The sequence below is a fragment of the Folsomia candida genome, unplaced genomic scaffold (genome assembly GCF_002217175.1).
Source record: "Folsomia candida strain VU population unplaced genomic scaffold, ASM221717v1 Fcan01_Sc001, whole genome shotgun sequence".
Lineage (NCBI taxonomy): Eukaryota > Metazoa > Arthropoda > Collembola > Entomobryomorpha > Isotomidae > Folsomia > Folsomia candida.
This window is the reverse complement of record NW_019091193.1, coordinates 14,120,884-14,148,751: the sequence shown is the minus strand read 5'-3', so window position 1 is coordinate 14,148,751 and position 27,868 is coordinate 14,120,884. Positions and strand designations below refer to the sequence as shown.

The 27,868-nt window shown below is 37.0% G+C and overlaps 7 protein-coding genes across 8 annotated transcripts in view; 4 read left to right on the top strand and 3 right to left on the bottom strand.

The window, feature by feature from the left end:
* The first annotated feature begins 7,362 nt into the window (after positions 1–7,362).
* Positions 7,363–8,273, top strand: LOC110863454 (probable ribosome biogenesis protein RLP24). Its single transcript, XM_022112768.2, has 3 exons — positions 7,363–7,542; positions 7,631–7,817; positions 7,900–8,273. Exons 1-3 carry the CDS (start codon positions 7,462–7,464, stop codon positions 8,130–8,132), a joined length of 501 nt encoding a protein of 166 aa, XP_021968460.1. The 5' UTR covers positions 7,363–7,461; the 3' UTR covers positions 8,133–8,273.
* LOC110863453 (mitochondrial mRNA pseudouridine synthase RPUSD3) lies at positions 8,194–10,134 on the bottom strand. The gene is made up of 5 exons (XM_022112767.2): positions 9,485–10,134; positions 9,215–9,413; positions 8,912–9,122; positions 8,533–8,808; positions 8,194–8,445 (listed from the first exon to the last, which is right to left on the bottom strand). The coding sequence occupies exons 1-5, from the start codon at positions 9,771–9,773 to the stop codon at positions 8,266–8,268; spliced, it is 1,155 nt and encodes a 384-aa protein (XP_021968459.1). The 5' UTR covers positions 9,774–10,134; the 3' UTR covers positions 8,194–8,265.
* Positions 10,135–10,377: 243 nt separating this feature from the next.
* On the top strand, positions 10,378–15,233 carry LOC110853692 (tyrosine-protein kinase CSK). The gene is made up of 11 exons (XM_022102006.2): positions 10,378–11,955; positions 12,027–12,158; positions 12,249–12,452; positions 12,533–12,667; positions 12,746–12,882; positions 12,963–13,124; positions 13,213–13,234; positions 13,313–13,352; positions 13,680–13,822; positions 13,932–14,018; positions 14,104–15,233. The coding sequence occupies exons 1-11, from the start codon at positions 11,926–11,928 to the stop codon at positions 14,296–14,298; spliced, it is 1,287 nt and encodes a 428-aa protein (XP_021957698.1). The 5' UTR covers positions 10,378–11,925; the 3' UTR covers positions 14,299–15,233.
* On the bottom strand, positions 15,024–16,714 carry LOC110853703 (39S ribosomal protein L4, mitochondrial). Its single transcript, XM_022102015.2, has 5 exons — positions 16,361–16,714; positions 16,057–16,277; positions 15,835–15,976; positions 15,555–15,747; positions 15,024–15,482 (listed from the first exon to the last, which is right to left on the bottom strand). Exons 1-5 carry the CDS (start codon positions 16,533–16,535, stop codon positions 15,263–15,265), a joined length of 951 nt encoding a protein of 316 aa, XP_021957707.1. The 5' UTR covers positions 16,536–16,714; the 3' UTR covers positions 15,024–15,262.
* Positions 16,715–18,803: 2,089 nt separating this feature from the next.
* LOC110863200 (glycine-rich cell wall structural protein 1) lies at positions 18,804–20,876 on the top strand. The gene is made up of 7 exons (XM_022112455.2): positions 18,804–19,378; positions 19,445–19,545; positions 19,641–19,873; positions 19,942–20,041; positions 20,132–20,149; positions 20,219–20,398; positions 20,477–20,876. The coding sequence occupies exons 1-7, from the start codon at positions 18,876–18,878 to the stop codon at positions 20,650–20,652; spliced, it is 1,311 nt and encodes a 436-aa protein (XP_021968147.1). The 5' UTR covers positions 18,804–18,875; the 3' UTR covers positions 20,653–20,876.
* A 65-nt stretch (positions 20,877–20,941) lies between these two features.
* LOC110852497 (vacuolar protein sorting-associated protein 33B) lies at positions 20,942–23,870 on the top strand. The gene is made up of 9 exons (XM_022100587.2): positions 20,942–21,246; positions 21,346–21,690; positions 21,807–21,870; positions 21,941–21,996; positions 22,158–22,401; positions 22,465–22,650; positions 22,775–23,186; positions 23,274–23,549; positions 23,630–23,870. The coding sequence occupies exons 1-9, from the start codon at positions 21,101–21,103 to the stop codon at positions 23,743–23,745; spliced, it is 1,845 nt and encodes a 614-aa protein (XP_021956279.1). The 5' UTR covers positions 20,942–21,100; the 3' UTR covers positions 23,746–23,870.
* The window catches only part of LOC110842876 (thrombospondin type-1 domain-containing protein 4), a 31,386-nt gene continuing 27,376 nt past the window's right edge, over positions 23,859–27,868 (bottom strand). For both annotated transcript variants that reach the window (XM_022088726.2, XM_035850745.1), the window contains 9 exons: positions 27,282–27,738; positions 27,073–27,202; positions 26,797–26,998; positions 26,549–26,678; positions 26,170–26,471; positions 25,504–25,657; positions 25,383–25,411; positions 25,170–25,287; positions 23,859–25,102 (listed from right to left, as the gene is read on the bottom strand). In XM_022088726.2, the coding sequence (XP_021944418.1) occupies positions 24,762–25,102; positions 25,170–25,287; positions 25,383–25,411; positions 25,504–25,657; positions 26,170–26,471; positions 26,549–26,678; positions 26,797–26,998; positions 27,073–27,202; positions 27,282–27,738 (1,863 nt within the window). In that variant the 3' untranslated portion in view covers positions 23,859–24,761. The remainder of the gene's footprint in view (positions 25,103–25,169; positions 25,288–25,382; positions 25,412–25,503; positions 25,658–26,169; positions 26,472–26,548; positions 26,679–26,796; positions 26,999–27,072; positions 27,203–27,281; positions 27,739–27,868) is intronic.

Sequence of the window (27,868 nt, the reverse complement as noted above, 5' to 3'; positions counted from 1 at the left end):
GCTGAGGAAGAAAGAGTTGATGGATAGAGTTCGGTTTGGACTGATGCATATATCCAGATGCATCTTCTCGTTCCCATATTCACTAGTAGTGAATCACTACACACACATATATCTTGGTGGAAGAAAATCTCTTCCGTACAAATTGTACAATATGGCCTACCAAAATCGGCATATTTTGAAGTTATCAGGAAGCAGTGACACAAGCTACTGGGGTACAAAGAAATATATCCTTTCAAAAAAGAGATTCTTCATATTGCTGACATATCATACGAGGCAAAAATTATTACCACAATCACCACCACCACCCCTCCTTGCTACAAACAACCGCAATGTATGCAGCCACAATTCACAATTCATTGTCCGACCGACCGACCGACGGATCAAATGAGAGGAAATGTGTAGGCGAACAACCAATCATAGTTTTATGGATGGAAGTATACATCCTCTATAATTTGTAAGATATTAAAAACTTCATTTCATATCCATCGAGCCTGTTAGTACCAGAAACATACAAATATTCGTTGTTCGAAATAAAAAATGAGCTTCACACAGGGCTCAAAATCATCACCAAAGCGTTCTTGTACCAATTGCACATATGAGACATTAACAACATGAGACAAACAAGTGTGATTACACTTTTGACAAAAACTCCCATCACTCCGGACAAACACACCCACTATCATCCGTAGCCCAAACCAATGAACAACAGCAAAAGTGATACGACGGTCTTAGCTGAGAGACACAGAGCGACAATGAACATTTATATGCAAATTAAACTGGTTGTTGAGTATGTCCTGCGAAAGAATGGGGATTATGTTCATCATCTGGCTTAGGATACAGGCCGTCCTCGTCGTCCTCGGTGATAATTCTGGGGCTTGATTGTCGGGTGAGTCGAAAAGTAACGCCCTCACCAATAATAGTAAAATACATGGAACTGCAGTGAGGGGCACACACTCATATATTATATACACGGCTATAGAGAGAGAGCATCAGTGCAAAATGTCGACAGGGTGATGGATTAGAAGATGCACCCTTGTGTTTTGTGTGGTTTGACACCACCAACGTCAAGGCACCAGCACTTCATTCCACTTTTCATGCATTTATTTCTCCCCTCATTTTCATTCCGCGTGTATGTATTATTATGGAAATAACCACGAATTTCACTCGCGCTTTCACAAAATGTGTAACATAATTGTTGCATGTATTTTTTGGGACACTGTTGTTGTAATCCATTCTACGTAAAATTTTATTGTAGTCGTAACTTGGAGGCTGAAACCTGCTTACAGAAGTTTTGCCAGGTACATAATAATCACAAATACTATCATGCATGCATTCTAGAGAAGCTTTAGCAATAACTCAATGTGGTGAACATTGATGGATGTGAATCGGTAATTGCAATTAGGAATTTCGGAAAAAAGACTTTCCCTCCGTTCCACTTTCGGCTTTGTGCAGCCATCCCCAATTGAATTAACACAGAAAGTACTGAATACATGTCAGAAAACATTTTCGACATGAGGTTCATTCCATGATTTTATTGCATTACTATCCCATCCATCTTGAACTGATGCCAAGATAATTTGGACAAATCAATCACTCTGCTGCAAGGACAACAATATTTTCGCCAAGCTACAATTTAAGCCAAAACCCCATTGATCAACCACCAAATTTCACGCCGTGGATACAGCATCCCGCTGAAATATTATTGACATATGTCACAAATGATGATAACACTTTCGTTATAAAATCAAATTTAAAATCGTGTTTTTATGAATTTAGTTCCCCAGTTCGTATTTTACTTTTACAAATAACATGCACCGTGCATGCTTGGTATCGTGCAAAGCGAATTCGTTATTTTCAGATATATTGTAAATTTTTAACGGCATGATAGTTTTTTAGTATTAATCGAGATGAACGTGACAAATCAAACCTTTAAATATATACATTTTACAAATCGAGGCGACACGTGTACATACGTTCACATAATGCACAATGTGCAATGTAATCTAGTCAATAAGTGTTTGGATACATTTGTAGATCAACAAATAGCCAACTCCAATATACACTTGCTAGGCGCTGCAGATGTATAACAACCGGAAGTGTTCTCGGTCGGAGTTTATGAGATTTTTATGAAGTAGGCAAGAGAATTCTTCCACTTTTCTCATCTGTCACAATCCTTCATTTCTTATTTTCTAGCTTCCTGTCCTCATTTCATTCATTTCCACAATTTTCTCCATCAATTACACAACACGTCATCTGTGCAATGAAACTAATATTTTTTAAGAAATGTCCAACTTCCTATCGTCGAATTACATAACTTAATTTCGTCAAATCAAATACTTTAAAAATCATGATTCGAGTCTCACAATCGACGTCTGCTTCGAGAGAAATGTAAATATTTTGGCCCTCCTTCCTTCCATACTTTCTCACAATTTGCATAATGTGATCCACTTTCCTCAATGGATTTACAGTTCCCTTGAGGAGAGTGATGCCAGGGATAGATTTTAAAATTCAAATGCCTACAAAAATTTGGCAAATCTTGTCAGGTGGAGGCAGCCAAGTAAGCGTGCGAGCTTGGGAGGAGGAGGAGGGACTGTTATGCTGATGCTGATGTGGTGACTTGAGGGCAACGCAACTTTCTTCCTTTCCCCATCGCATTCATCTCTCCGGCTTGATCAAGGAAAAAGAAACGCCGTCAGACACCCAAATCCTTTGAGACATCCCAATAATATAATACATTAGGAATAAGTGGCCAGAGAAGAAGAATCAGATATACAAAATAACTGTTAGTTGTTCCCACTCGAGCAAACTCACGGGAAAGACGACTAATGCGAGTTACTTGGAAGCAGAAAGAATGCCAAAAAATTCCATCTCATTCCTTCCTCTTTCTCTCTCCTCAGTCCTCAGCTCCTCTCTTTGCCTGCGATGGTGTCGTCTTCCAGCAATGAACATTATTTTGAAAAAATCGTCTCTCCAGTCTCTAGAGTCTCAAGATTTGAGACTTGCTGCTGCTGGAGAAGACACCGTCCGTCCGTAGTGGTTGGTGGTGTGCATTCCATTTGATATTCTCTTCTCGGCTGGGCAATTTGCTTCTTTTCTCCCCTAACAAGCAAATGGGAAGCGACAGAAGTGAATGGAGAAGTCTTCTATTTGGAAGAATCAAGTTTGTATTATGATGATGATGATGAAATGGAACGGTTCCTGTTTCCGAGCAGCAGACGCCAAGACGAGTAGAGTGAAAGTGTGGAAGAATGTTGGTTGGTTGAGCTTTTTAGTTACTACTGACTTTTACAATAACATCACCACATCACTTGCCTATCATCATTCCCATCGCTTATTCTCTCTTCTCCTTTCTCGATACAATTGAGTACGGGAGACTGTCTCGAGTCAATTCTCACTTCGCTCTCTCTCTCTGCTCCTTCTCCTCCAGTGAATACAATAAACTGACGCTTTCAATCTTCTCATATCGCTTATTCCATTATTTGAAATATATTCCCCTTGGCACAGGTTGGGATTCACATTTTATTATCTCGGAACACAAACCACAATGGAAATGCAAAGCAATCTAGAACACATTCAACATTTTAATTCATCCAAATATACATATTCCACACTCTTCGAGCCCTGTTGGTTTTAAATGGGCAAAACCCTTGAACGTGGTGAGAAGGTGGCGTAATAATACATATCTCTTTTGCACAGATTTCACAATTTTGACATGCACCAAGCAAACAAAGAAATCCATTTATCTCTCAATGCTTACATAATATGTTTCTAAGCATAACATTTTGTGAGTCGATCCTGGGAAAAATGAGATGTGTACATATATTATATGTCGAGAAATTTAACATTGCATATATGTGTATGATATTAAATTTGTCATGTTTTTATATTATACATTGGGATTTGTAGCTTTGTACGATGAATTTCTCGATAATATTCCGAATGAAAAATGAGTCTCGACACAATCTTTGTGGTGAGACGAAAACTTTTACGAATGGAAGAAATTTATCAAGGTCTCTAATTTCAAATAACGATTGGAATTCGGGTTGACCAGCTTCATTGAATGTTATTTATAAATTCATGTTATTTATAAATTTAAACTGCATGATCATATTGCGTACGCATGAGAAAATTGTCCGACCAGAAAGGAATTACACATTACATGTTATTGTTCGTTTTCTTGTGTGATTTTGATACTCATTTCGGATGAGTGACAGGAAACTGGACAATTGCCCTCCCCAGAGTCTTGGGCTGGCCTTTTGATGCCATGAATGGGTGAGAGAATGGGAGAGAAGAACATTAATATTCTCATAAAGATCATTAGTCAAATTTGACATATTCTAAATATCAACCTGAGCTGGGGATCCCTCTACCCAAATCCAAACAACGAACCAACCAGACCATTATTATTATTATTTCACTCGTCTTTCCATGAGACGACCCTCTTCTCGTCAGTCAGTGCACCATAATAAGACCGAACCAACAGGCATGTCACCTTAAACTTTTTGCCTCCAACAACATTGTTTGATCTGAGCCTTTGTAAATAATCCGAATGTTTTGAAATGGAACTTTGTATGAATAGATGGAGACTTTAAAAGTGAATTAATGACGCCGCATAATGATCCTTAAGCTAACTGACCAGAACTAAAGGAATAATTGTTACGATATTATTATTGTTTGAGGTTCTCAATATTGGTATTACGTAGCATGTGCTTTTCCCTCTGGGAAGCTATATTGAGGCGATTCTTGTCCTTATTATTTTTGCGGATTACCTTACCACACAGATGGGCACACAAAAGGGATGAAAGATGATCTCATTCATTAATCTTACCTAGTCAAAATCCTAAAGATTCTTGCAGTTGAATAAGTATTTATAGTTGAGAGAGTCGGTTTATCTAAATCAGAAACTTGGGTTATGAATTATGCCCTTTTGCATGAAATCAAAGTGAGATTGGAATTAGTTATTTTCAGTAAGTTTGCAATTAATTCAACTGACTTTTACTTTCATAATTATAGTAATTAAACACATTGCGCAATACCACTAAAACATAAACATGTATTATATTTTAAGGGCTTTCAATCACAAGTCAATTTGTCTTTCATTTATGCTTTCGACATCTTAACAACTAGATAGACAATAACATGCACCAAAACAAGCATTGTTATCCTTTCTTCTCATTCAGCACTTTCCAAGTTATGCATGGTAAACACCTTTGTGAGTTATTTGTCAACAAATTGATGAATCACGTTTGAAATTCTTGCTTCTATTGATGAGCGAGTGAACAATCACAAGTATTTGGCACATTATACATATACGTATGTAGGTAACGCATGTATAGATACATATATACATACCTAGAATATTATGTTGCTTTAATTTGGCCTGTTTACACCACCACGAGATTATGAACCGGAGTCAAATGATCATAAAGGTGATGAGTGACCTTATAGCAAAAGTGCATATTACGCCATCCACGCCCCCCGTGCTTCGTTTGGACTATATGAAGGTGTGACCCACTATCTTCTATCCAGTCCACTTTATTGTAACAATATACCCACATGACAATAATTTGTAGTTGGCAGTGGCTGTCGAAACTGTCAAATGCAGTTCAAACATAAACGTCCATGAGTTAAAATTTTTTCAGTTCGTTTATAAGCATAAATGTACCAACTGCCATGTAAAAAAACATGAATCTGTTTTACGCAAAACGAGGAAAAAACCTTTAATTCCAGTGATTTTGCCGACTGAAGCATTTGGTATAATTAAATAGATCCGCTTCCTTGGTTCAGAGAGCTTGAAAGTGGTTTTATGAATCAGAGGACAAATAATTCTGCGCGGAGAGAAAGGGGAAAACCGAATGTTGACTGTGTACTTTACACAATCCTCCCGTTGTCGTCGTCGTCGTCGATTTCATAGGCCGTGACAAATTAAATTTGCCTTGAAAAGAAGAAACCAAAGGGGATTGATAGAAATAAATCCAATAGGAATGCATCCATTCATCTCATTCCACGCAGAGTCGCCCTCAGTCCATATCATCATTATTACTACACCACCAACCACCACCAACTTGCTGCTTATCAATCACTTCACCCCGTCCTCCGATGATGATCTGTCGCCCTCTGCTCCAGTTTCATCCTCCCAAACAAAGACAACAATGTGAGCACCAACGAAACTACTCCTCATCTTCAGTCGGCTCGATTCAAATTCAACGCTGATTTGCAAATTTAAATCAATTCCCATGTGCACTGGAGACCTTTCATCTCTAAAATTATCCCCTCGTCCCGTGAAACTACTACTGTGAGGACCTATCTGCTCGCTTTCCAAACAATGAATCTCTCGAATAATAATGTGTGCGGTACATGAAATCTGAGCTTCCAAACTATTTATTTAACCGCAATCATTGGGTAAAATGTTTTATAATGGAATAAAAATGAGTGAGCACATCAAAATTAATCTCTTTTCAAGGAGATATTTAGCGAGAAGTGCACCGTTACAAGAACTTGAGATGTACGAAAATGTCTAATGACAGTCAGTAAAGGATCGTGAAACAGTGGGTGGCACAAACTTATTTTTAAGAAGGGGATGAAGTCACTTGAAAAAATTTAAATCTCATCTCAGCTATTATTCTACAGATAGAAACGAGGTGGATAAAAGTACGTATAGCAGCAATAAATGGGTGAAAGCACAAGTAGCTAGGCTGTGTACCATCCTTGCCGTATCATCATTTTTGGAGAATGGAGATTTTTCCAAGGCATTAGATTCATGTCACCCATTCTCCCCTAATTAAGACAGGAGAAAGAAGGAGATGACGGAGAACAAATTTTTTATTCATGGATGGATGAATTTTGAGGAATAATAATGAACATGGGGTGCATTCAACTCTGTTTATTCACTTCTCTCGAGATTTAATAGGTTTTTGATTTCCAGAAGAGAAAATGAAGAGATTGATATTTGCAAGATCACTGGAACACGTTCTTTTCTTCATGTCAGTGTACATATTTATGTACGTACATAATTAGCTCTATTTGAACATCAAATTTTTGAAGTCTTTCGATACCCATAAAATACATAACTTTCCTCGCATAACTTTCGTAAAATAATTTAACTCGTATCATTGGAATTGATTGGTTATGAAGTAGCAGCGCCATACCTTATGTGAATAGATACTTGACATTAACATATGCCAACAAATGGTGATTTACGAACGATTGCAGTCTGCAATCGTTCGAAAATCACTAATATCTGCAATTTACAGATATTTGGTAGGAATTTTTTGGCCACATTTATGAAGTATGACCCTCAGCTCGCTCTCGCGTAAGAAAATATTACTCTTGTGCCAATCAGCCGACTCCGCGCGGGAGGATATGAATTCCACACACATGTGTTTATTTCATCGTGTTAAACAACTTCAAACGTGCAAAAATATAATTATTCATTAAATTAGTTGATTTTAAGTCGCAACAATGCGTATTGAAAAGTGTTATTTTTGTTCTGCACCGGTATATCCTGGTCATGGAATGCAGTTTGTAAGAAACGATTCCAAGGTAAGTACAGGTGTTTTAGAAAAGCAGTTGACAAATAGAATATAAAAATAGTTTTGATAAAATTGTTGTTTATTTTGTATATTTTCAGATCTTTAGGTTCTGCAGGTCGAAATGTCATAATGCTTTCAAGAAGAAAAAGAACCCAAGAAAGGTGAGATGGACTAAGGCCTTCCGGAAATCGGCCGGCAAGGAGTTGGCTGTAGACCCTTCGTTCGAGTTTGAAAAGAGGAGGAACGTTCCAGTGAAATACGACAGAGAATTGTGGCAGAAAACTGGTACGAGCCTACGTTCACTATGTTTCTTATATGCACTAACTTGAACTATGGATATGATTAGTAATCAATTATGTTTTTTTAGTTGACGCGATGAAGAAAGTGGAGGAAATCAGACAGAAGCGAAGTGGACGCTTCATTACTCAAAGACTAAAGAAAGCCAAGGTGATCGATAAGGAGAGGGACGTGAAGGAAGTTCAAAGAAATCTCGGACTTATCAGATCTCCAGCGGCTGGTCTTTTACAAAAGCAACAGGAAAAAATGATTGAAGAAATTCATGAATCAGATGAAGAGATGCAAATTGCAGAGGAAATTTAATCGTTTTCCCAAGTTAATGTTAAAATACCATTTCTTTGAATTATCTGACGACCGACTCCAATAGCATTAGAACACTAGATATCCGTGTCATTTATATTTTATTTCGCAATAAAACTCATTTATTTCTACAATACTATAAAAGATTTAGCTGACTTTGCGTCCATTTAAAATGAGGAGGTATTGGAGCTTTTAATTCTAAATGGTGTCCCTTCTTTCCGTAGTTTTGCAACAGGTAGGATTGCAAATGCATATGAGGAAGTACTTGAATACTTTCCCTGACTTTAAGTGCTTCCAGTATATGAGGTGAAAGTTTCTGAAACGAACAACATTCCCAGAAATTAGCAAGCGCATTGTCATACATAAAAATCTTGTTTAATTTTATATATTAATTTTATTTTACTTGATCCGATGATCCCGGAGGTGCATGCGATATATCCATTTTAGTTGGTACACCCATAATAGATTGAACTCGACAAGAGTACAAGTGATCACCCAAAATTGGGATTAATAAATCTGAACAGTAAATCCTCAAAAAGTTCCACTTTACGCTGCTTGTCCCAATTTCCAGTAGTGCAGTCTTGTGATCACCATATTTTGCGACGTTAATTGTAACGTTAACTGGTTTTACATCTTTCCTTTTAACAGAATTCCGAGAGAATTGTCGCTCAATACAAGGCTACATAAATCATACACACATACGTTATTAATTATAAATAGCTAATGATTCGTCAAATTTTGCATTTAATAGTCCAATAAGCTAATAATGTGGAATTAATTACCTGCATAACATTAGATAGCAGTGCAGATTTCAACTGTACGCCTACGCGTTCATGAAACGTTGTTTGATTTGAGAACGGTGTCCCTGCCGTGATTACAAGGTAGTTGTATAATGGCTTAGTATTAGACAACATTTTAGAATTTCGTAGCTTGCGACGAAATGTATCTGCATGTCGCAAGTTGTCCGCAAATACGGCAAGTCCAGACGTCATTCTACCTCGAAAACAATAAAACCTTTACGTTCCGACTTTTCACTTATTATTTTCAGTAGTGACAATATCATAAACATGAGCATAAATAGTTACCTTTCTGTACTTTTTACAAGTACCAGATCTGGTTTGCTTAGAGCAATTCGTAAATGAGGAAGTGCAATTTCCAAGTTGTAATCCGTGAGATCAATACCACGTAAATGGGAATATTCTACTTGTTTAATTTGTCCCTTATGTTTTGCTTTACTATTTATAACTCCAACTCCAAATGGTTTGTTTATGACTACAAGTCCATCTAGAACAGATTAAAGCATTCAAGAAGGATTATCATCAACAATTCCACTTTCTTAGTAACTCTGTACTCACCATCTGCATGCACGATTTGTTGAACCAAATGCTGCACAAACTCCGGTTTTGACTTCCACGGAAAAATACTTTTGTAGGGATGTATGAATTCGCCATCTGACTTTGTTTGGTCAGTTATTATTATTTGGTGATGACCCTGTGAAGCATTAACAGAAGATGTGGCAGAGGTGCGCAAATAATTGTTAAACACGTTGTAGGACCTCCAATTAGGTTTTCTAATCGTAATGCACGGAGAACAAGTATCACATAGGATTCCAGAAAAAATTAGCTTGGACGACAATTTCAACATTTTTCTTCAAAATTTCTGACTTTATTCAATCCGGCTCGACGAAGAAACGAAGATGTATTATTGTTACACCTACCTCGTGTATTTGTTTACCACCAAAAGAGTATAAATGCAATGATATGAGCGATATGAGACTCGTCAGGAGGCAAGTCGATACACCCCTTTTGAGATCTCTTTTCACTTTTCAACACGAATTAATCCCGTGAAAAAATATTTAACGACGACAATGTGACCGATATCGTCAAATTTTAGTACGAAAAAGGAAGCTTCCACTTCCATGTTCAACTTCGCAAAAACTACTTGAAACGATGGGGAACGCATGCACAATTTCATCGAGGATTTCCGCATAAAATTAACATCCCCAATGCATTCCTAACACGGTGTGAAAGCATCATTTCAGTGTCTTACACCAAGCTTATTTTGGCCATGCCCACAGGTCAATTTTATTATAGCAAATTTCAACAATTTGCAACGACGTGACGCGTGTGTGTAGCGTCACCTTGCGAAGAAGGGAAAGGGTTAAGAAGATTTCTAAATCGACCTAAACCCAATGATTCATGGAAAAACTCGTTCACATTCCTCCGTGAGCCGAGTCTATGTAGCATTCGGGGTGGTGTTGCTTTTGAGTGAAAGGATTACACAGAGAGTTCACTTGCTATTATTATTATTATTATTATTATTACGAGGCAAGTGATAATAAACGGGATGTTTTGCTGGCGAGGGCGCTTTTGAAACCTCAACCACCACGGGAAGGAATTCCGTGGAGGATTCTCACCTGCACAACATCATCGTCATGTAATTTTCTCATCTCAATGGAATTTGCTCACATATCACCCTCCTCCATACATTCTTCTTTTTTGAGAAGACTCTATACTCACCAGCACTCATATACTAATAACATAACTCGCTGTTTACCAAATAAATACCAACCACAGAATCATTCATTCGCTACTCTGCTATGCAAGTTTGAAGTTACCTTTCCATGTATTTGAAATGAATCTATCGAATTATTTACATACATAGAAGAGCTGCTCAATATTTAATTTTTCAGAGAGAAGATGGGTTCACTTCCTCTGTGACGAAAATTATTCACTTGTGCAACTGTCATTATAATTTATAATATAGTCAGTCACCAAATTAATTGCTAGAATTATACATAATGTGATGGTGGCTGAATGTTGAATTGGCCTATTAAAATTAAAACTGTGTTGGTTTTGGTTGCACAAAAATATTAAAACCAACCACTACGTGACGTGACAGACTTTAATTGCACAAAGTTTTGATCCAAATTGTGAAAACTTGTTAATACAACAATCACCTACGAAAGACAACATATGTATGTACTAAATTCTACTTTTGTGCAGAGTGGGTGTCGGTCGAGAAACATGATAATAAAAATACAAATTGTACTGAAGTTGTGCTGGGTCTACTAAATTTATAATTAGGAAAATAATTAAGAACAAGGTGCAAGGTGGGGTTAAGTCGTAACTGAACCGAAATTACAATGGAACACAGTGTTTTAATATTAAGCTGCAATACAATGGTGGGTAGAACTACGAAATTCGCATTTTATCGGGTGCAACAAGAAGAACACTTAAAATCATGTATGACTGTCGCCTGTGAACTTGGCTTGAAATATTCCCACAACAATGGGCACTAGTTAAATGTGTATGTGTTTGGGTGGTACTCCTCCTGTGCGTAGCGACATATTGTTACCTCATCGTGGCGTAGAGGTGAACTGCCCCATCAATAATCGAATCTTCGTACTCAACCGTTTCGAAGAATTAATAGGGTTCTTAAGTCAATCAAAACTATCACGCTGACGTGAACATCAACTACAATTCAATCCAATCTTGCCAAAGAGCAAATTATGTTGCGTTGTTATTTACCATAATATTTACAATAATAATAATCATTTCCTGTGTTGTGACTTGGACTTGGACTTATTTGTACAAATTGTACCCATACGGCAAATACAATATATAGACACTACTCAACAGAGGAAAATTGGAGGAGGACGGATACCATTCCAATTTCCATTGTAAGTGTGCTTATGATTAGTTTCATCAACAAGAAGAATAGCAGGGGAAAGCAGTAGAAGTTGAAAGAAAGTTGTGCTTACGTGGAGATAACGAGGAACAAAAAACAACTCTCAATGAATCAGACTGCCAGTTTGGTGAATCATGTAAGTCAATAGAATCTTCTAAAAGGGCCATTAGGATTGACATTATAGGATAATTTTTCTTGATCCACTAGTGGATGGATCTGAAGGATTCGTTCGGCATGGAGCGAATGACCACCAGCCCCACCCCACCCGATATGGCACTCCCACCCAGGCCCAGAAAGGGGGAGGTCAAGCTCAATTCTATGCCCTGGTTTCATGGGAAGGTAAGTCATTTCTTACAGCATAGCACATGCCTTGTCAATGTAAAACAATTTAACATCAAGTAATCTGACAATAATTGTGCATGTGCTTAGATTTCTCGAGACAAGGCTGAGGAATTGTTGAGACCTCGGGAAGATGGCCTATTTTTGGTTCGAGAGTCCACGAATTTTCCAGGGGACTACACTCTTTGTGTCTGTTGGCAAGGAAGAGTAGAGCACTACCGTGTGATATATAAGGATAACCAATTGACAATAGACGAAGAAGAGTTTTTTGACAATTTATCAAATTTAGTAGAAGTATGATAATTAAACAATACTTTCTTTTAAATAATAATTTGCATGTAACACAAGATATTTTGTTTCCTGAACATATGCAGCATTATGAAAAAGATGCGGACGGGTTGTGCACAATGTTGAGTAAACCTCTTCCGAAAGCTGGAAGTCAAGAGTACTGTGTCGATGTCAAGGCGTTTCTTGAAGCTGGTTGGGCAATTCCACCCAAAGATGTTGAGGTTGGTGCGACAAATAGTGACCAAATTAAGAGAGTACAACTAAACACACATATTTATCGCACAATATTTTCTTTGCAGATGCTCGAGTCATTGGGAAAAGGGGAGTTTGGTGAAGTTAGACTTGGCATGTTACGAGGAGAGAAAGTAGCTGTGAAAGTATTAAAGGAACAAAGCAAAGCAGCACAAAAGTTTCTTGCAGAAGCTTCACTTATGACGTAATAAACGAAACAAAATGAAAAACAATATATATTTTCTTGTCAGCTTTAATGAAATTTCGAACATGGATTAATTGCAGGTCAATCAAACATCCAAATTTAGTTCAGCTCTTGGGAGTTGTAATCGAAGGGAAAAATATTTATCTGGTCACTGAATACATGAGCAAAGGGAGTTTACTAGAGTATTTGAGGTCTCGTGGAAGACTGCATGTCACAAAGACGGATCAAATTAACTTTGCATTGTAATTGATTAATTGATATTCAACAACATATTAATTAATTAATTAATTTTTAATTACCATATAATCGAACGACATTTTATTTTTATAGTGACACATGTGCTGGAATGGTTGTAAGATCTCAACTTTTCATATCATTTTATTTTAAAAGTTTTGCTAAAATACATTTCAATTATTTTATTTTATTCCAGTACTTGGAAAGACGTTCTATAATTCACAGAGATTTAGCTGGTAAGAAAAGAATATCTATAATGACGGAAATATATGAAAAGGCCAGCATACAAGATAATGACGCATACATATTAAGTGCTCTATCTGAGACACCTTGCATTTTCCTCCTTTTCATCGGTTCCACCTTAGAGGTTGATACGTTTAATCGACTGACTGCGACAAACGAAGTAAATTTAATTGTGAGCGTCCATGTTTTAGTTAATTATTTAAAAACACGCTGCAGCAGGAAGAGTAAACTTTAGCCAAACAACTAACAGCGTCATTCCACTTCTGACTCATCACTTATCGATTGCCACATTTGCTAACCATTTATGTTGGTTATTTCAGCTCGAAATGTGCTAATTTCGGAGGATGGTGTTGCGAAAGTTGCTGACTTCGGTTTGGCTTGGAGGGAGGAAGCCACAACCTCTGAATCTTCAGACCGGAAATTGCCAATAAAATGGACAGCTCCTGAGGCCCTTAGAAAAAATGTAAACTACTACATATTATTGCTTTCTTAGTTAATTAATTGATTTGATCCTTGTAATTATTTAATGTAATTATTATGACTGTGATGGGATTATTATGTTGATTTTGTAGAAATTCTCAAACAAATCTGACATGTGGAGTTTCGGTATACTTTTGTGGGAAATTTATTCGTTTGGAAGAGTACCTTACCCAAGAATTGTAAGAATTTGTAATTAACGTACAAATTATTATGTTAGAAAAATGTACTGACTGAAAATATTTTATCAATGATTTGGAAATTTAGCAACTAAATGACGTTCTTCGCAAAGTAGAACATGGATATGTCATGGATGCTCCAGAAGGATGTCCTCCACAAGTATACGAATTAATGAAAAGAGCGTGGAATCTTAATCAGGATTTGCGACCAACTTTTCATGAAGTTAGCATATTATTAGGGCATCTCCGAGGGGGTACAGGAGGTCAAAAAAAGTCATCATGACACCAATCATCCACCATGTCCAAACTTGGACACGTCACTAGTAATCCCTACCAGTTTTATAAAATGAGTTGATTGAAAATTGGTAAAAGGAAGCTGGTGTACGGGAGGTACATACGTCTCCTCCTGAAAATTGCAACAGATAAAAATTGACGTGTCTCACTATTATACAAAATTTTAGTCCGTCTTCAGAAGTTCGCATTTAGCAAAAGATTTGTGGTACTTTTACTTTCAAGGTACTTTTAGCCTTAGACGACTGCCAATAATAAGGAACAGTAGAACCAGTCCCAGTAATGTGCCGGCCAAATTAATTGTTTTAACGGGTATTATTGGAACTATGTCCAAAGTCTTACCAAGAACTTATTTTTTTAGACTGCCGTATTTCTTTCATTGCAATGAAATGAATGAATGACTGACAGACACCACAACATATGTATATTCATGAGCCATACAACAAGTCAGGCTTCACAAAATATTCCATGTCAATTAGTCAAAGTCATAGTATAACAATCAACAAAACTTCGTGTGAAAAAAACATTGATTGTATAACATGATAATTATGATGAGAGGTGTAAACTACTTTTACCCGACTGTATGTTTCAATTTTATCAGTTTTAGGTACATTCATACGCGTTTTGTACCACTAAATGCTCCAACCCGTTCGGTTAATAAGCTCCGGTTTATATATGTGAGTAGATACAAGATATAATAGGGGTGCGTGACATATATCTATCAAAACTTTTGTCAAAAATTATTATTCCCAAATCCTCTCTGTTTCATTAACTTAACAACTAAGTACAAACTCATAATAATTTATGATAAACTGTGAAAGGTGCTACATGTTTAGATTAACAATGCTAAAAGTTAACAATAACTATACAAATAGTTGTGAATTCAAAGTGAAACCTAAATAAATGACAAATTGACTATAAATGCAATTGAACCGACTTGACTACGAAAAATTATTTTAGACATGTGCATTTTGATAACGTCTAGCGGGCGTCATTGAGTCATTTCGGTTTAAATGAAATAATAATTTTTCCTCTAGCTTGTTAACGGCTGCTAAAGTTAAGACCAGCGTTTCATGTTTCAACATTGAGTAAACATTCAATCCATACAGTGGCATCAAGTTAATGTGATGGATTGAGTCTGTCGCCAAAGCTATATTTCGGGGCATAATATCCGAGCTGCAAAAACAAATTAGCAGTAAGCAAGTAGTATAAAAATCAGATATTGTTTTCCAAACTGACAACACTTACTCGTCAACAAATAATACGGATATACCCCATTTTCTAGCTTCTACCAACTGTTCCAAGAATTTCGGATCCTCTGAAGGTATATCTAGCGTGTCCACTATTTTCAAGTCGTCTTGAGCTAATTTGACTGATAATGTAGCACAAAGTCCATGAACACGTTTGTAAAATGGAAGCATGTAAAAGTGTGTTTTGGGTCCTGCAAAGTCAAAATAGGACCAAGTCCAGAATGAATTTTACTTTTTACATGTTGGCAATTGAATTTTATTTTATGTTTCAAACTTACCCCTCGGCCCATGGGCTTTGCCACCTTCTATCCAAAGCGGACTTCGAATCGATCCATGTCTTGCTTTTCCTAAACCTTTTTGCGGCCAAGGTTTCCGACCTCCACCACGTCTTTCCCCTCGAGTTTCCATCTTGTTCCAGTTCTATAACAAAATTAACATAAACTTCAACTCGGTAGTAAAAGTTGTTCACGCAATTTATTCCTTGTAGTCTCTTAACATACCACATGTTTGTACAGATTTTGCCAAACGACATTATCACTTATGATTTCCGTCCTCGGAAAGGCTCCAAAAATGCTTGGGTGCAAATCCACTAGACCCAACTTTCTCTCTTCCACAGTGTCAAGGTTCTCCACCCACGCTTGACGGGCAAGGCGTAAATCGGGGTTGAAAAAGTCTAGTTGACGCCCAATTATGAGTGCTGCTTCTTTCGGTGGCTCATCATCTGGGGTCATCAATTAAGTAAGTTTTAATAAATCATAAGACACGGAAATCATCGAGCCAACACTATGTATCGTTAATCGTTACCTTGAATTACAGCGGTTTCGTTAGTTTTATCGTCAATAATAGTTGCCTGCGTGGACGAATATGGCCTTGGGTGTATTTCAGATCCAAAATACAGTCGTACACTTCGAATATCTTTAAAGTTTTTACTTAAACCAAACAAGTCTGACACGATCGATAGCCGTTTTAACGTTTGCATTGTTAAATATTTGTAGACGGACGAGTAATGGATATGGGTTCAGAATCTGAACTTCAGATCACGACATAAAGTTTTGATTTTTATAATTAAGCTATTATATTTCTGCAATTTTTGAAGTATTTGTTGGATTCAGGCTTGATTTCTTTTGCAGATGCAAAAACAGCTTTTCCCTCTTGTAGAAGTCTTGTCTCACCCGACCTGCGATCTGCCTAAATTTATCTGTATGATTTTCGCCATGAAAATTTCAATGATAATTAATCAATTAATTAATACTAATTAATTATGACAATATTATGCAACTCTGATAAACATAAATCAAATGATATCAATCAATATTAGTTGAAGACCTTATGTCATAAAATTCCATCAAGTGACCATCAGGGGCAAGGCATTCTTGTGGTTCCTCATCATACATATTATGTAAGAAGTACTTGTGCCCTTGCTGAAAATAATAAAATAGTACTCAAATATTTGTATTATTGTGATCCGACCGACAAAAATGTGTGCGTCATGGTTTGTTGAGTTGGATGATTGATTACAATAAGAGTTGGCTTAAACCTCGAACCTGTGAGTTTTTGTCACAAATTGTGACTCACAATCATAGCACTAGAAACTATTACTACTTTATAGTACTGGTGATGATGTCGTCGTCGTCGTTGTCGTCGTCCATCCTCACCTAACCTTAAACACGGAAGTGTTGAGAAGTAACCGCAGTAATTTGCTTAATAGAATAACACTTTTATGCTTTGGTAACAGGCAGACAGCGTCTATGTAGGTGGATTAAATTGGAGGATTATAATTGCTCAGTATCAGTATTACTCAATCAGATTAATCAATTGCTACATAAATACTACGTGACCTTCCTTAAAATGCGCTTGGTTTAGGCTAAAATAATGTTGAGATGTCAGTGTTATCGCCAATTCAGTTATCAGAATAATAGGTACGCACTTTTCAAGAAATGCTACGTCATCAAACTTTGCAACCTGCGACATATACAATGTCCGCGTTCCTTACAGTAATTAAAATTGCAAATATTGTTATTCTATGAATACGTATTTAAAGCTTCATCTAGATATTTTTATTTTGTATTTGATTGGATATGGTACATCCAAGTGCCTCGTACGCTTTGTACGCAGGTATATCTATAGTATCCTACTGTTCTATTATTTATACCTAGGTATAAATTAAATATATGAATATATATATATATATACATAAATTTATCATGCAAAACTGGACACTGACTTAGGTATTTATTTTACGAGCGCTGAGTGTGAGACTTTTGACACACTGGGTAAGCAATAACAAAGGAATTGTTGCCTAACATGCATAAGTCCGTCTTTGTTGCACTTGTCATCTTGCTTGACACCTATTTAAATACACTTCTTTTTGAGGTGGCAATGGAATGTATGTACATACATATTTAGTGTTAGCATGTACATTCAAGTCGTTTGTTGGATGTATTCCTTTTTTGCTGAAAAAGACCAAATGGCGAAGTCCCCAAACGTTCACGGTTGAATGCACGAAGATTCCGTGGAGAATGCAGGCACAAAGACTTCCTATATACATAAAAATCTATCAATCCTCCATAATAATATTTAGTAGGCAAACATTCGCACACAATTTTTCATTGTCAAACTGGATCTAATTTTAGCGTTAGTTGGTCTATGTATTGATACCATACTCCTCATTAGTGACTTCTTTCTTTCGCCATCATATCGTACTTCCTTTCCCTTGACACCCGATGTACCGGTACCGTGATGTGCGACACACACAAAAAAATTGCGATATTAGTTGTGGCTTTCAGAAAAACAAAGTATGCACATTAGTGTTTTCTTGTACCTCTCTCAATATGAATGCTAAAAGGGTACCATGATAAACGGTATAATAAATGTTGATAAAATCGGTTCGACCTTCTGCCTTTATTTTTATTACACATTTATTTACACGTCATTGCAGATTGAATTATCGATGTTCACCAAAACTAATATATGTATGTCTTCTCTCATTGCTGATGGCGCAGCGTAGTATTTCTGCATTGCGACTCTTGTGTAAGGATACGCTAAATATCGCCCAAAGTTATTTAATGGGGAATTCCCTTCTGTCTTATCAACGCAGTATAAAGAAACGAGCTCCTTGCACGTGCATACATATGCACGCATTGACACGACCAACGCTATGTAAATATATGTATTCATATTTTTGAGGTGTGCGCCCAAGAATGAAATTATTTCCACATATATAAAACCAATTTCACCTTTGTCCAGCCTTATATTACATTTATCTGTGGATAAAGTAGTTTGTAGTCTTAAGAATAATTTGGAGCTTACAAAAGTGGAAATGAAGTTAACGTTTGCATTACTACTATTGCCTTTACTGGCAATAGCAGAGGATGTGATCCAGCCCAACCCGGAAATACCCGTCATCGCAGTTGCCATTCCTGAAGTTCAAACTACAGACGCTAAGATAATTTCTTCAGACGTTTCTGAAATTAAAACTGACGACGACTCAACACCCGACTTGACAAAGAAGTTAATTGACGCCAAAAGTGACAGTGATGACAAAACAACGAGTACAATGACTGAAACGAAAAACGAGACCGACGCTACAGGATCAGAAAGTAAAACACTTCAAACTCTTGCTAAACGAGATCTCAAGGCTGCTGCAACTGGATACGGTGGGATTGGTGGCGGATTTGGAGGAATTGGAGGTCACGGTTTCGGTGGGGGGATTGGACATGGGGGTGGATTCGGCGGAGGAATTAGCCACGGGGGTGGATTTGGTGGAAATTACGGGGGACAAACTGGATTTGGGGGTGGCAAAAAGATTGCTCAAGGGAACAAGTAAGTTTTACTGCGGAGAAAAAGACACAAGCTGATAAGAGATAATCATACATGTCACGCTTTTAGATATGGATCTGATTTCGGTGGCATCAACAAGCAAATCAAACACGTCGATGATAAATTTCAAAAGTCTCAACATGCTACAAAGGGATTTAAAGGAAATCAAGGTCAATACAAAATTGAATGTTAATGAACCTTTAACAGCAGATCTTTAGTAAACTATAAGCATCTGGCTTAATTAAGGGTAATTTGAACTTTGTAGGTTTTAAGGCTGACTCAGGGTATTTGAAAAATGATGCTGGTCACGTCAACAAGGCCAACAAAAAGGGTCATTTTGGCAGCTTGGGTCATGTATCTAAAGCAGCCAAGAATGACGGGGCAGTGTTTGGCAAGAATCAATTTGCTACCAAATTCGCCAAAGGAACTAGATTTGGAGCCAAGGGTGCCCACAAGAAGGGTCACGCCACAAAAGGATTCCACAATACTCATCACAAGGTAAGAATTAGTGACAAATGAAAGTAAATTTAAACAATGGTACAAATAGTTACGACGATAAATTATAGGATGAATACAGCAAAAACCATGCCTTCCATGACGAGAAGAACGCTGTCGACTTCTTTGACAAATTTGGCGATGAAGGAGCTTTTAAGAATGATCTTGCCGGTAAAGATACAAGCAAATTATTCTTGTATATAATTTAGAATTAAATTTACAATACCACCAATTTACATTATTTCTTTAAATAATTTACAGGCAAACAGTTCTCAAATGGTAAATAATTCACATTATTCTTTCATTTGTGAGACATATCGGAATTCTTATATTATATTAATTTTTTAGGCCATCATTCCAATGTGTTCAACAAGAACAATCAAGCCAATGCCGGAGATTTCATTGCAGGCCATCACAATGTCGCAAACAAAGGGCAAAATGCTCAATTTGGAAATAAGGGACAGGTTGGACATAATGCTCAGTACGGTCAAGCAGGTGGGAATAACTTTGCTTCCGGTTTTGGAAAAGGTAATTAAAACTAGTGCCACAGTGCCACAGGCTGTCCAAATGTATAGTTTTTTTTAATACACACGTTACCATCACTAGGTTTGCATTCCAACAACCAATATGGTGGTCATTTTGGTGGTGGTTTTGGAGGAAAACAAGGTGGTTTTGGTGGGGGTGGAGGAAATCATGGGGGTGGGTTCGGAGCTGGCTATGGGGGCGGGATAGGTCACGGTGGAGGCTTTGGACACGGTGGAATTGGGGGATTTGGCCGTTAAGAGAAACCTGGACCAAACCATGTCGACGAACCTTGCCCACGGTTCAAAACCCCATTAATTAATATTACCCACATAAATATTTATCATACGTTTATTTTCGGGACTCTTTACTACTGTTGGTGATGGAATTTAATAGCTTTTTATAAATCGAAAAATATATATATACGGTTAAAATAAAATATAGCATGAACTGAATAAAGAACAGAAAAGACGTAATTTGCATATACTTTTGAATACCATGAAACTTTGTTCTTGCATGACTCCATCAGCCCGAATCACAATAGCGGAAAAATCCTGCTGGCTGTGATCACAGTTGTCAACATTTACACTTTCGATTTTTATTCTCTCCACTTCCATTTGTATCATCCTTTAGTACTGACTAATTATTTTCTCTAAGACTTTATATGGCTTGATTCACCTGGCTGACAATCAATTAGTTAACTCTACCATGGCTCCAGATGCTAACGTCCTGCGAAGCGTGTCGAAAGAGAATTTATCACGAGCACTGCGCCTCAAACGCGGAAAGAAAATTTTGGTGATTGATCCAAAACTGGTACCCACTCTTGACCTGATCGCTAACTATAGATTTCTGCAGTAAGTGGTTTGATGCTGATACGCCATATGCATACTAGGAATTAGTAGGAATTACTTCTGTATGTATTACATCTGTATTAACTGCATTATCTGTTGTAGGGATCATGGTGTGGAAAAAATAGTTCATCTGTCCGCCGGTCCACCTATGCCTTCGGATTCTGTGAACCAAGTGTTGTACTTTATTCGGGCAGATATCGTTTGCGCTAAAATAGTTTGCGACCAAATTACAAACAATATTAGTCGTGGAATCTCGTTGACGTATGGCGTGGTCGTGGTTCCACGCCTTCTGCATATCATAACTGCCCTTTTTGAATCCGAAGGGATCTATGAACACGTTTCATTTGGACAGTATGCGTATGAAATGATACCGTTGGAAGATAACATATTTTCACTGGAGATGGACGATGTGGTTCCTCAGCTGTGGTTACATCAGGACACTTCCATGTACGTAGTATTCATAATAAACTAAAATGATAGAAATTGTCATTAAGAGTCATTTAGTAGCGTGGTTTATAATTGAATATAAATACAATAAAAAAGGTTTAATATTATTCTTCCAGGCTTGCCAGTGTAGCAAAAGCAATTTTTAACATCAGGGGAATTTATGGAGATTTTCATCACGTGGTAATTACCTTGTACTAATTAATAACAGATTGCTGTTGTTGGTAATGTTTACCGGAAAAAAATTTTCCAGGTCGGTATTGGGCCATATGCAAAGTCCGTTTTGAAAATGCAAACGGAATTTGAGAGGTAAACCTTTCTAACAAGACAAATTAATGGAATTTTAATTAAAAGTTTGCATGTGACACATTTATGTATATCAAACTTGATAGCATGGAATTTAAAACTTCCTACTTAAGATAACAAAAACAAGTGGATAATAATTTGCATATTTTGATTTTTACGCACAGAATTCATTCCAACAATTTGAGGTCACACAACAGGCAAGAGGCTGACATTCCCACCCTTATTCTTGTGGATCGAGCACTTGATTTCGTGTCGCCACTTTTAATACCCCTTAGTTATGAAGCTGTATTGGACGAAGTATTTGGCATTAAGGGAAAAACTATTACCTTTGGTGCTGACGTTACAGGCAAAGAACCTGTGAAACATAATCTAACTACGGATCCAATTTTTGACAAAGTTCGAAATCTGGTCAGTTTATGTCACTTACATGTATAAAATACTTTTTTGAAAATTAAAATGCATCTGTTCCAGCACTTTTCTCAAGTTGTTAGTTCACTTTTGGCCAAGGAAAGAGACACAAGACGACTTCAAGATGAAAGCGCTGGGTTAAATCTACAAGCAATGAAAAACTTTGTTGCAAAAGACCTTCATAAAATACAATCCTTAAAGAAAACGCTAGCTCTGCATTTTGGTGCCTTTGAGATGATGATTGATAAGGTAATGATTGGTAAGGTAAAATTAATCATACATTGATTAATTTTTACTTGAATTTAAAAATACAGAGCGGCGTCTAAAATGAGTGAATGTGATAAACTAAGTTTAAAAAAATCTTGAATTGCAGAACAAATCTCTAAACTTAAAAAAATTGGTCGATCTCCAAGAAAATATTCTAGACAATCTGGACAACAAAGAAACCTTAAATTTTTTGGAGGATAGCATGTCGCGAGAATTGGATTTTAAACAGATATTGCGGCTGTTTTGTTTGTGCACCTTAGCTCAAGATGGGCTCAGAGATTTAAAATCTTTGACAACACAATTTGTTCAGAGTTATGGGTTTAAGCATTTGATAAGCCTTCATAATTTGGAAGCAGTGGGGCTCCTGTATAATTTTACTGGGATTGAGGCAAATGTGAAAGGCGTTGCACAAGTGATGAATCGAGTGGCATCGTCTTCTCCATTTTCTTCTTCTGGAAACACCGGAAATGTAAAGAAACAAACGATGGTGCCTTATCAAAACATCGTAAAAAAATTAGGCAAGAAATGTGTACTAATTATTGCACATAAATATAGAGGCAAATCAGGAAATCATTCATAAACGTGAATTTTTTAAATTTTTTCAGCACCCTCGAGTAACGTACAAGTCGATGTTATTTCACAAAACCACCCATCTTACATTTTCAACGGAAAATATACACCGTTGGTAGCAAAATTAACTGAAGAAATAATATCAATTCTAATTGCTCCAAAGATGAACTCTGCTCTAATCGAAAGGAAACTTGAAGATTTAATGAAAATGTACAATGTTACAAGTTCTACTGTGAAATGCAAATCTGGAGTAGAAGCGTATGGTCGTGGTCGTAACGTACTAGTTTTTGTCATTGGAGGAATATCGAGAGGTATGTAATAAACAAAAATGCGAGACTTTATTCGTTAAATGTTTTTTAGTAAAGGGTGAATTTCTTGGTCTGTTGTGCAGGGGAAATTGCTGCTTTACAGGTCGTTGCCAAAAATCTTAGCTTTAATATTATTTGTGGGGGCACAGATATAACAAATGGAACAAAACTAGTGAGTTCTTTGATTGCTACTTCTTGAGAGATTATTTTTTACTTACGACATTGCAATATTTAACATGAATGATGACATTACTTAACTTAATTTTGAAAATGAATCCTATAAATACATATGTAATAAAAAAAACTCCTCACTTTTATATAAAACCTGGATCTTTTATTGTACTTTTTTTCAAATCCCACACAGTGCATGGGTTTTTACCATTGAAGCTCGTGATCATTTAAATTATCACAAACTCAAGTACTGCATCATGCAAAGCACATTTAAAGCTGCAGAACACGGTAACGTGATTGCATTTCAGCACACAACATAAGCACACGTTGTTTATCATAAAAATCATCATACATATCTAACATTTATATGTACATATTTGAATATGTACTCGGGTAGCTACAAGTTAACATTACTTATTTCCCGTTATTATTTAACCTTTTTGTGGTTCGCATACTTTTTTTAGATGAATAATGTTAATAATACGTCTGTTCTGTACATCTGTACATAAGCAGCCTATGTTTAATCCCTGACATCAGTATGCATTTTGAACACAATTATGTAAGCTTCTTATCTTACTCGTTCGTATTTACAAAAAAAATTAATTTAGTTTTTAACAAAATTGAATTACAGCTTTTTACCTTTTAATTAATTAATTAGTAATGTAACAGCTACAGCACTGGGCAGTTTGCTTCATTTTTAGGTGCTGGTATTTTTACAAAAGGTAACTAAATCGTACGAAAAGTTACACTTTTTGAAAAATTGGAAAATACTGGTGTGTTTCAGGGACTTGATAGAATTATGTAAAGGAGGATATAATAAAATGTCACGATTTTTATAATAATAAATGCAGAAACAAACAAACTTATTGATATCGAAATCGAAATACAAATTATGTATAAACGACTACAAATTATTGTGATTGTTGCAAAGCAATTATCTCAACTGAACTCAAGTCAAAGACTTTAAATAATAAGTAGTATGCATATAAGTGAACGAAAAATAATGAGATACCTTGATTGTGTGTGCGACATTATGCTAGTTAATTAATTCTTATTATGAAACTCATGTTGTTGTTGTGCACATGAATTACAACACACGGATCGATAATACTTGTATGTACATAGACGAGCTTGTAAAACCAGAGGACAATTGCGGTATTGGTCTGTACATTCTGAATCTTCGGGTTCCTCGACAAATGTTTTATCCTTGGGCTGAGTTTGTGTGGTGGTGGAGATGGTAGGACTCAATTGTTCATTTTCGAATCTCCTTATTATTGTCAAATTGCTGTTCTCAATCTCGTCCGACTCGACAATCAAGGTGTTTGGGGACGTATCTTTTACCATTCCGCTGGGATCCGTAATCTTCGAACACTTGTGTTCGTTGCCTGTTGATGTGAATGAAGTACTTTTTTTAGTATTAGTTGTGAACTATTAGTTATGTGCTAGACTTACAATATCTTTTATCTAAAGGTCGATTTATATCTGCGCAAAATGATGAAGGCTTTGTCCAATTTCCAGCTCTGCAACTGACACTACGCTTCTGAGTGCCTCCACCACAAGGTACTGAACACTACATAAATAAGCGAGTTTATGTAGAAATTTGATGCCAAATATTATATAAACTACTATTACTAATGGCATTTTATGCATGTATGTATATATTACCTCGCTCCATTCAGTGTTAAACCATGAATCTATAATTTGATTGAAGTACATGTTTTCATTTATAATTTTTTGGGCATACAAGTGTTCATGTTAATGGACACCTCGAGTGGTGACCAATTACCTGAGCACAGTCGATTTGATTCGCACTGCAGTTTTCCTTCTGGTTTTTGGGAAAGGGGACATAATGTTTCTTCGACAACTTTAAACTTTCCTCTGCTAAAGATCACACAGAGCAAAATCCTGGTTTTAAGTCCGTTGCCGCAAGATGTGGAACACTAAATGAAAATCAATGAATGAATCATAATTTATACAGTTCATTGCAGTTTATGATGCAGTTCAATTCCTATACCTCCACCCAAACGAAATATCCCCACAACCTGATACAACTTGTCAGTTTATTGCCATTATACTTCTACCCAAAATACCCCTTGCGTAACACATCTCCTTGAATAAATAAACTCATTATCTTGGTGTTGAGGTTAAAAACCTTCTCTCGAGCTCAATGTGTATCTTTCCTAGAAAGTAGTTAACTGGGATACGAATTAATAGCACTCATGTTGTGATTAATGATTGTCTAGGTCGATACACTCAAGCTTTTAGATTATCAAAGTGGCTCATCTTCGTATACTGCTAAATATATTGTATAGATTGTTTGCCATCCTACATACATGTTTCTATTTGCATACACATATTCGCATTATTACACATGCTCTTTGCTTTCATAAATAAATAAATCAGTGAGCAAACGTATGTACAAGATGCATTTTATTGTATGTGGTTCAAATACCTCACTCCATTCACCAGTGTACCACGCCGGGTCGCCGCATTGCTTATCGCTGAAACATTCTCTTTCCTCACTTGGACGTTTGCTCTCGTCGCAGTGAAACGTGGGGGCTGGTTCGTCTTCATTCTGATCCTCATCTTCAATAGAGTTTGTTTCCGACTCTGCTGACAAAGGCCTTCGTCGACCTGTAAAGTTGTGATGATTTCCAGAACAAACCACATGACGTGTCTGCACACCACCCCCGCATTTTTGGGAGCAGTCTGATGACCACTCAGACATAAACCAATCCGTGCCGTCACATGGACCTGTTTAAAAAATACGTTGAAGGACACATCTAAATTTCTCTCTCCTAATAAAAATAGAGATAAAACTTTTTTGATACCCATGTTGCACGGAAGTATCTCCGTTGGTCGTTCTGCATCATCGCAGTCCTTGGGGTCGATCTTTTTACCGTTTGCATCCGTGCATTCCATTTGCCGTCTTCTAATTCCATTGCCACACTTTGCAGAACACTGTTGCCAGAATTTTATACATATTATGTAGATTAACCCTTGTTAGTTTACAATATTTGTTGATGGTTTGTCTTTTGGCCCAAAATACATAAAACCAGAACAAAGTATGCAAGTATACCTGGCTCCATTCTGACGATTCCCATCTATGACATGGTTTGACGAAGCATTTGGTTTGCGACTCGGGTTTCACTTTCAAACATGCTCCTTCGGCCACACGCATGGTTAAGGTTGGCGAAATCCTTTGATTGCAGAACACGGGACGTGTTTTTAAACCATCTCCACAATGTTCGCTGCACGCGGACCATGTTCCCACCTCCCACCTAATTAGTAGTTCAACATATTATTAACTCACATACTTGCATTCATATAAATGGTATGCGAAAACCACACTCACTCTGCAGGACATGGTTTTAAGTTACAACGAATGGTTTGTCCCACCGGCTTTTCCTCCCCAGCACAGCGTCGATCAGAAACAGCATTTGCAGCAGGGGACTTGACACATCGTATGATAGACCGTTGTGTTCCTGAACAATATTAATTTATGTAAAATCAATCAAGTGAAGTTTATAAACGAAAAAAATGCAAAATTGGCAACACGCGCACCTCCACCACAAAGCTCGGTACAATTTGTATATCCAATTGTTTTCCAGTAAAATTTTTTGTCAGATCTGGGAAGTTTATTCAAGTTGTGATCCCTTCTGCGGCTATGATGATGACCGTGAAGGTGTGGGTGAGTAGCTTGGTTCTCAGCAACACTGAAAGGTGATGCCGAGTCCCCAGGATATAAGAGTAATTGTTGACCATTGTTATTGGGGCTGGAACCAACGGAAGGTGAGGGTTTTGGGAATGACGAGATTGTGTTGAAGGCATTGGCTGAATTTCCATTTGGAAGAAGATTATTGTTTACATAAGAAGTGGGTCTGTAAGTAGCTGCGGATTGGTGACGCGTCCCAACCAGAGTTGCCAATGGGTCAAGAACTGGAACTGGGGGGATCGGCGTGTCTCCCAGTGGAAGCATGTACTCGTATTTAATACCTGGGTTGGGCTGCTGGTACAGCACCTACAACACATGCACAAATCATCAACATCCATGAAAACCAGCTGTGATTTATTAGCAATTATGGGAAACAAGTTTGTTGTTCATTAGGTCAAGTCAAAGCTGGGGGAGGGTCTCGTTAATCATTAGACTG